This window comes from Leptonychotes weddellii, chromosome 12, assembly GCF_054177405.1.
Source record: "Leptonychotes weddellii isolate Sample4059 chromosome 12, ASM5417740v2, whole genome shotgun sequence".
Taxonomy (NCBI): domain Eukaryota; kingdom Metazoa; phylum Chordata; class Mammalia; order Carnivora; family Phocidae; genus Leptonychotes; species Leptonychotes weddellii.
Window position 1 is genome coordinate 54,958,810 of NC_138380.1, and position 8,916 is coordinate 54,967,725.

The 8,916-nt window shown below is 36.8% G+C and overlaps 1 protein-coding gene across 5 annotated transcripts in view; it reads left to right on the top strand.

Annotated features, from left to right (window-relative positions):
* ETV1 (ETS variant transcription factor 1) overlaps positions 1-8,916 on the top strand; it is a 97,121-nt gene that overhangs the window by 11,271 nt on the left and 76,934 nt on the right. For all 5 annotated transcript variants that reach the window (XM_081800466.1, XM_081800467.1, XM_081800470.1 and 2 more), the window contains one exon: positions 1,408-1,461. In XM_081800466.1, coding sequence (XP_081656592.1) covers positions 1,408-1,461 — 54 coding nt within the window. The remainder of the gene's footprint in view (positions 1-1,407; positions 1,462-8,916) is intronic.

The window sequence follows — 8,916 nt, forward strand, 5'->3', positions numbered from 1 at the left end:
ACCCTGGGATCATGACCTGAGCCGAAGGCAGACGCTTAACGACTGAGCCACCCAGGCGCCCAACATGACATGAGTTTTATTTAGCCAAGTATTTCTGCTTTTAAAAATGTGATTAAATAAGCTGATACAAAAGAATAATCTTATCTATGTTGCATTTCTTTTTTGTATAAATTTTTAAATATAGAATTTCTTTTTATAGGGATTTTTTTTTAACTCATTCAACTAGCAACCTGAAACTTTTTCCACAGAGAATGATTATGTTCATAAACATTCCCCATTCACAGTAGGCTCTTTTTAAAAAATTAATTGACATCTATTTTAATACGACTTGACTGGATAAAATATTTCAATATTAGATATTACTAGTAAAGTAATACTAGGAATCGGATCGTAGCTAAAGTAAAATAGGATAGCTCCTCTATTTTTACCAAATTAAAAGGAACTAACTTCTATTTTATGTCGTTTATGTGTGTTTGTGTACGTTTGCGTGTGCACGTGAAAGCTTGTTTTAGTAATATCTTGTCAATTTGGAATAGGTTATTTTGATGTCTAAAATCAACCATGATGAAAATATTTTAGAAGTGAAAAAGTGTACTTGTGTTTTGATTGCTGCCGAATGCATTAAGTCCTTGCTCTTCAGTATTTTTTTTTTCCTTTACTAAAAATAGGGAAGTTATTTGACATGAGGATTGATTAAATAGTGATATTCTTTTCACGAATGTCGTATAGTTGCCAGGAAACTATTTTGCCTGAAAAGATGGGATTTATTTTTATTATTTTTATAATTTTATTATTATGACATAATCACTACAACATATTATTTTCTTCTCTGTGACCAAAATCAGTGGATATGCTTTCACTAAAAAAATACTTTGTAGCATATTTCGGCCAAATTTAGGTCAAGCACTTTTCCTTATGGTAGTCTCATTTGCAATGGACTGAATATACCCAAAACAGGCATTTCCGTCAAAGCAGAGAGATGTGTGTACGTGCACATCATTTGAAAGGATGCTGTAGTTAATATAGCTGGGCTGCTGCAGCACTAGCAATGGGTACATTGAAATACTTCTTACTCCATTCTGGCACAGAAGCCCCGCAGCTAATAGAAGTCCTGTAGCTTCTTCTATTTTGTATGTCTCTTTTATTTCCGTCTGGCACGTGATATTCCAAAGGACCACAACTGCCACAATTATATTTCTGACAGTTACGTTTTCTCATTGACATCGATGGTTGCTTCTATTTTCCCTCCCAAGTATTGTTGTCAATACCATTTTAAATAGGAGCTCATTGGCAAATAATCATAGGTTTGATCTGAGCCGACAAAGATCTTACTTTGACATTCCTTATGCCTTGGCAGTTTCTCTCTCAATTTTTTTTTAATTTTTTTTTTTTTTTTTTCCCCTTCAGCTCAGGTACCTGACAATGATGAGCAGTTTGTGCCAGACTATCAGGCTGAAAGTTGTAAGTATAGTATGACTCATCTCTTGAATTTTTCTGTCTTTCTGGTTTCCTTCTTTCATTCTTTCTCTTTGGTTGGTTTCTACCTCCAGTGTCTGTTCTCATGTTATGTTGGTACCTTTTTAGCGTATAGTCATGAGGTGATTCTGTTTGTGAAGTTGTGACATCAGCAGAATCCTTGTATGATCTGAGCGGAGCTGCAAACAGTAGCTAAGGAAAACTGTTTTGATTAAAAGATGGTCCTATTCTCTGTATTTGGTTAATACCTTTGGAGAAGAAATAGGGTGTGATCCATGAAGGTGCAAGTGTTTACTTCCAGCTTTTTGGTATGTTCATGAGAAAAAGTCTGAATACTGATGGGAGAAAGTCAGTAGTGAAGAGCCATGTGAGACTATGTATTGAATAACTTACAAAAATTTGTTGGCTTGTATTATTTTATATTCACCAACTTTCACCTGCTTTGATGTAATTTTTAGCTTCATTTTCTGCCTCCTGGTTACAGTGACACAAATGGAAGTAGCCCATGGCTTCTCCTAGGCTCCCTTCAGTGTTTCTTTCCCTGAGCCTTGCTCCAGGGCCTGTCAGAGAATGCGTGAGTTGTGATTCATGGGACAGTCGCCTCCCAGGAATCCTTGAGTGAGCGTTATGTCTGTATAAACATGGCTGTCTCCGGCTTTCCTCCTCATATTTATGCTCTGCCATTCTACCAACGAACTGCCGCTGTTGACCTGACGTGTAAATAGTAAAGAAAGGGGTATAAATGCCATCTTGATGATGAAAGTGACCTAATACATTTTCATTCTGTTAGTTACCATGTAGAGCTCTAACTTGTTTCATTTTTCCGGACCATTGACGGTTTCACAGGGGCAGTATCAACAGCAACTAGACATGCTTACTGCCTTACAGCTTATCAAACTCATATTCTCACACATAATCTCACACGTCTAATACCAATACCTATGTGACTTCGAGGAGCAGATGTCTGTGAGCAATGTTTTCCACTTTTCTGTTTGGTATTTTAAATTTCCCAGGTGTCAAGGGTTGGTTGTAAGAAGTTACATCCAGATTTCCTCCTGTGTTTTAGTTCAGCTTCATTAAAAATTTTTTTGTTCAATTGTGGTAAAATATACATGACAGAAAATTTACCGTTTTAACCATTTTTTAAGTGTGCAGCTCAGTGGGACTCACATTGTTGTGTAAACATCAACACTGCCCACCTCCAGAACCTTCTTATCATCTCATTCTCAACTCTGTACTTACCAAAAAATAACTCCTCACTGTCCAAGCCCTGGTAACTGCTGTTCTGTCAGCTTGATTTTTGATCTAAGAAGAGAATTTTATGTGCTGTTTGATGTCTGAATATTGTTATTAGGCAATTTCAAGAAGCCTATTCAGCAATGATATAGACCTTAATTAGATACCTTTAGAAATTTCCAGAAAGATGACAGCCAAGGATGATGGCTAGGCAAGGCCTTCCTTTCTTCTTTAAAATGTGGGAAGGGAATGGTCACATTTCCAGAATTTCTCTTTCTGTGGGACACTGGAGTTCTTTCTAAAAGCTAAACCTGTCATCTGAGTGGGAGAATTATTCTCATTGAGTCATTTTACATCTGAAGAAACTGGTAATGATTTCAATACTCTATCAAATGCCAGGGTAAAATCACTACCAGAAAGAAATTTTTGTTCCTTTTCTTATTTGACCTCTTTTCAGTTTTTCATATTCTTGACTCTTTTATCTCCTTTTAAACTCTTTCTTCTCTTGGTCCACATTGGGATGGTTTTTCCTTTCTCTTTTAACTACTTTGATTACTTCTTCTCCCTCCACTCATCTTCCTTCCCTCGTCTTTCCCCAGGGTTCTGTCCCCAAGGCTTTGCTCTCGTCTAACGTGGGCCATCCCTGCACAGTCCCGTAGAACTATCTGTGATGATAGAAATAATCTGTTTCTGACTATTTGGTAGAGTAGTCACTAACCACGTTGCTCACTGAGCATATGAACTGTGGTTAATGGGACTGAAGAAATGAATTTGTTGTTTTATTTAATTTCTATGACTTTAAATTTAAAGAGACACACGTGGCTATTGGTTGCTGTAGTGGCCAGCACCCTTCTGTACAGTGATGTCTCCTACGCTGTTATCTCTGGCCTGGGTGTCCCCCTGCCCCTGTCTACTGGGCATCTTCCCCTGATCCACCATGTGATCCTTGTGCCAAGTGAGAAAAAACGAAACAGCTCGGGACTCAACCCTCAGCCCTTAGCTGAGCATCAGCATAAAACACCATTACACGTGATGCTCCATGGACAGTTCCCGCTCAGCCAGGCCAATGTGGGAATTATTATTATTATTTTTCCCAATCAACGTCTCTTTTGTACTTCCCTTGCCTTTCCAAGTTGATGGCATCACCATCTAAGCTGAAAATCTTTATCTGCAATTCTTCCCGGTTCTTTACCATAGACCTCCACCTGCTTACCAAGTTGTTGATTCTACCTTTCAAAAATATCTTAATTTTATGGTCTCTACTTAACCTCTATTTGACTGAGTTCACATCCACATTCTGCCTTGACTGATCCTGTGAGTAAGCCTTTTGGTTGGTGTTCTTTTCAGGTTTCCCTCCTCCCAGTCCGTTCTCTGCAGTGGCATTAATGCATTGCTGTCTGACCTTGTTAATTTTCTCCTTAAACTTTCTTCAGAACAAAGTCCTACAGAACATCACTCTACCATCTGGGCCTTGACTTGCTGTTTCAGTTTTAACTCATGCCATCCCAGCACCTGGTTCCTCCCTGTCCCCTGAGCTTGCGCCCTTCTAATTTTTCAATTCTCTAAACAGATGGAGCTGTTTTATGTCTCTCCGCCTTTGCACATGTTGTTCGTTTTGCTTTATAAACTTTTACTTTTGCTTTGTGGTGTTGGTAGAGCTCCTACTCCAGACCTAGCTTAGACTTCACCACATGGAAGTCTTTCTTGACTTTTTCTTGCCACCCTTACCTGCAGAGTTAGACTCTACAGTATCTTGTGTCTTGTACTTACTGTAACATTTTAGATACATGTATTTCTTCAATAAGACTGTAAACCTCTGGAGGATTACGAGCATGTCCTGCCTAGCATGTTATAGAAGTACAGTAAGTAAAATTGTGATCACATAAATGTGGTCAGCTTCTTCATGCTCTTTTCCTCCTAAGTGTTTTCAAAGTCCTAATTCCCTTCTTAAGGTAGGGAAATATATGATCATGCCTTAACACACTAGATGTAGTCTCATTCTGGAAAAACATGCTAAAACCATGAATGTTTAGCCAAACACTTTCAGAATGCTGAGGTTTTATTTTTCTTCAATAGTGAATATTTACAATTTAACAAATATGGCTCCGGGACTTGTGAATAAAACACAGAATTTTAAAGGAAACCTCTAAACAAAGGTAAAAATAAATCTGAAATAGTCTAATAAAAAGAAAATGGAGGTGTGCTTTATTTCACGTTTCCACTGACATAAAGGACTATTGTTTGAAGATGGTGAGCAGCTAATTTCAATGTTCAATGAGAACAGAACAAAGGGAAATGATTCAAAAAGAGAAATAGGGTATATGGATTAAATTCTAAGGATTTCTGGATGAAGGAGGTTATAAAATATTGGAACTGAAAGGTTAGATTGTCTGCTAAATGCCTTTTACAAATATTTGATTCTTCTCTGGGAATGCTTAGTGGATCAGAGGGATCCTATCGCTAGGAATAGAAAGAAACCCTGCCCCCTCTGTGTGGCCCGTCTATAGACTTTATGGGGCTGTTTTTTCAAACATAAATAATCAGGTTTCCTTGCATACCTCAATCAAATAAAATGCCTCTCTTTATTGCTTTAGTCCTTTGGTAAATGTAGGTTAGGAAAATGAACAGCCAAAGTCTGTTCAACCCTGGTTTATAGAGCATACATTTGACCTTCGTGAGGTATAAATCTATGTGGAAGAAGAGAGAACAGAGCGTTCAAAATTGTGAGAAATGAGATTAAACTGTAACACTTGGGGATTCTCTAAAAATCTTCCCATTCTTTACTTTTACTTACAAAATATGTCAACTGGAAATCTAGACTCTAAAGACTTATAGCTTGCTGCTAACCTTTGAAGGGTGCTGACTTTTGAAGCACCTATGGTCACTGAAGGCAAATGAAAACAAACAAAAAACTCCCTAAAGGTCCATCCTAGGAAGTGAGTGGGGAGGCTAAGAGAAAAGCTTACTTGGCTCTAACAAATTGTTTATTTCTTAGAAACAAATCTTTTCAGAACTCAGACACTCTGCTGAAAAAAGCAGAATTACTTTAAGATATTCTTTAGTCCAGAGGAAGTAGAAAGCTGTCTTTTCAGAAAAGAGAATTTAAAGAGTATTTAGAACATAAATTAGCCTTATCTTTCCAAAGTAGACACAAATTTATATATAAACTGAATTTTTGTAAATTATGTGTTTATTAATAATCTTACATTATAAATCACATACTTTAAATGTAGTTATAGCACTCCTCTTTTGAAATCTACTACCTCATTTTTTTTTTCATTACAGTAATATGTTATAATTTTTCCAACTAGTTTGTTTCCATTTGGTTACATTGGTTCTTTTCATTGTTTTCTCTACAGTGATTCACAGAATAGATGATGTTCACTTTACCTTTTACCTCTTCCCAGAATGTTCCCAGGGGTATAAACAGGGTTATGCAAAAATTCCCAGCAGGATAGGTCTTTATAACTCTACTTCTTTCTCTTGTACTCAAGAAAGAACACTGGAATGCAAGTCAGTTAGAATAGTGTCATTAAAGGAATAACAATAACCTTGACTCTGATATGTTTATATATCAGAAAGTAAACATTAAAAGTTTGCAAGTTTGCGTACTTCAATTGAAATTCGTAATAGGGTACTAGTGACCCAACTGAAAACAATCAGGGCAAACCAGTGTGTGGGATCTCAGCTGTTAAAGCCACTATTACATGGATGAGTCTTTGTTCAAGTAAATAAAAGTCATAGCTATACTTCATTTTCTTAGGAATTAAAAAAAAAAATCTAATAGTACTTGGGTCCCTTTTGCAGTTACATTGGGAGGGGGCGGGGGGCACCTTAACAGATAATGATTACAAATCTGCTTTTTAAGAAACTGAAGTCAGAGAAGTCTCTGTGCAGACCCTGACTAAATACCTTCTTTTATGTTAACCTGTCCTTGCCCTGCATTGGGAAGTTCCATTGGTGGCTTGTGTTTCTTACTTTTCTGCTTTTTACTAAGCCACCTTCTTGTGTTGTGTTCCTTTCTACACACATAGTGAGTACTTGATAAAAGTTAGCTTTTTATTACTGATTTTGAAACCTTTCTTGCCTGATTAAATTTTTGGATATGACTGGCCGGGAAGACTTTGTCTTTCATTCCTACAGCTTCTTTTACCCGCAGGTGAGCATACAAAGAGGAAGTCCATTTCTGGGATTTGAGAACATGAGTTTGTTACTGTGTCTTGTTTTCTTTAAAAAAAAACAAAAAACTGAGGCATGTTTAAACATGCCACTGTACAGACTCAAACTATCCACTTCAAGGATGAATAGCCTCGTGCCTTCCTCATCTTAGATAGTATTACTTGAGATGTAAGCTATAACCAGCTCTTGAAGGTTCTGTTTCCTTTGTGTACATTTTTTTGTTGTTGTTTCAGTTGTTTTGGGTTTGTTTCTTTGTCTTTTTTGTCTTTCGCTTTTTTCTTTTTTATATTTTATCAAAGCATTATGTTCACAGAGTGGGGAATAAAAACACAAATAAGATTGTTCAACACAGTCCCATTCTCTACAGCAACCTTCTTTTTTTTTTTTTTTTGATGCCTTTCATTTGTCCCGCATGCTAAATAATATCCATACACAGCAACTTCTTCATTTATCAGTTTTAGATTTTTATCTGGCACCCCATTCAGGAAAATAAGCATTTGAGATGTGTTTTAATTATTTTACTAAAAGTAATCAGCTATGTAATTCTACATGAGTCCAGTAATCTTATTCACATTTGAGTATGGACAAACATCATTTGGGTAGCTTATTCAAATGCAGCTTCATGTTCCCTGTCCTATGAGAGTTTGCCTTTCAGGTCTGGAATTGGGCCCTCAAATTTCTCATGAGCTATTAGATGATTCTGATGCAGGCTTTCCGTGCAACATAAAGTTAGATATGTTGCTTATCATGTCATTTACTTATTTGTGGAACAATGACAGCAGTATCAGTCTTTTGCAATTAAGTTGTAGGATGGACTCCTGTTCATGTATACAATTCATTAAGTGATAGAGATTCTGAAAATTTTTATAGAAGTAATACACTTCATTTTGTTATGTAAATATACTAGGGAATTAAAAAATGAAGTCTACATAAAAATGATATTGTTGACATTGTTAATTTTTATAATCTTTGATAGAGTTTTTGTATTATCCAGTTCCAAAGACTATTTTTTACTTATATTCCTTTACCCTCAGAAAGTGCTCACTGTAGATCCCTGTCATACTAGAATCAGTTCTAGTTTAGAAGGAATCCTCCCCATGCCAGTTAAGGAGAACCAAGCATTGGTGGCCCTACCATGTTCTGGATGCATCCACTGGGGTTACTCATCCCACGACAGTCTACTCTTTCACTGTTAGTGAGCACCTCACCTATGTTGGGCACAGTTTAGAGTCCAGTGGCCACCTTTCAGCAAAACAAACATTTTGGTGCTTGATTGTTTCACAAAGAACATATTTTTCAAATGAAAATAAACCCAGCGGAAAAAAAGCTACGTTTACAAGAAATTTTGTTTTAGATAACGTCCTGGAAATCTGTCAAGTTCCATAGAAGAAACAAACTCTAAATCATACACCTCGGGCATGTCAGTTAACCTTTATTTACTTATCCGTAAAATGACAAGGAAATAAATAATCTCTCAGGCCCAGAACACGTTATGATTCTATGGCACTTCTTCCACATTCAAGGAAAAAAAGGAAAGATAATATCTAAATATGGGGAATGCTTGCTGGATATAAAAAGGTAGATTTTAGAAAAACCACAATTAATGGTGAAATATGTGTAATTAGAAATTACTGTAAATGACTATATAGCTAGAAAATTGCATCAGTTTTAATAAAGTCTGTTCAGGTAGATCCTTTTCAAAATTTTTAGTTTTTTTTTTTTTTTAAGATTTTATTTATATTGGTGCCTGGGTGGCTCAGATGGTTGAGCGTCTGCCTTCGGCTCAGGTCATGATCCCAGGGTCCTGGGATCGAGTCCCACATCGGGCTCCCTGCTCAGCGGCGAGCCTGCTTCTCCCTCTCATCTCTCTCTCTGTCTCTTCTGAATAAATAAATAAAATCTTAAAAAAAAAAAAAAAAAGATTTTATTTATTTATTTGAGAGAGAGAGAGAGCATGAAAGGGGGGAGGGTCAGGGGGAGAGGCAGACTCCCTGCTGAGCAGGGAGCCCGATGCGGGACTCGATT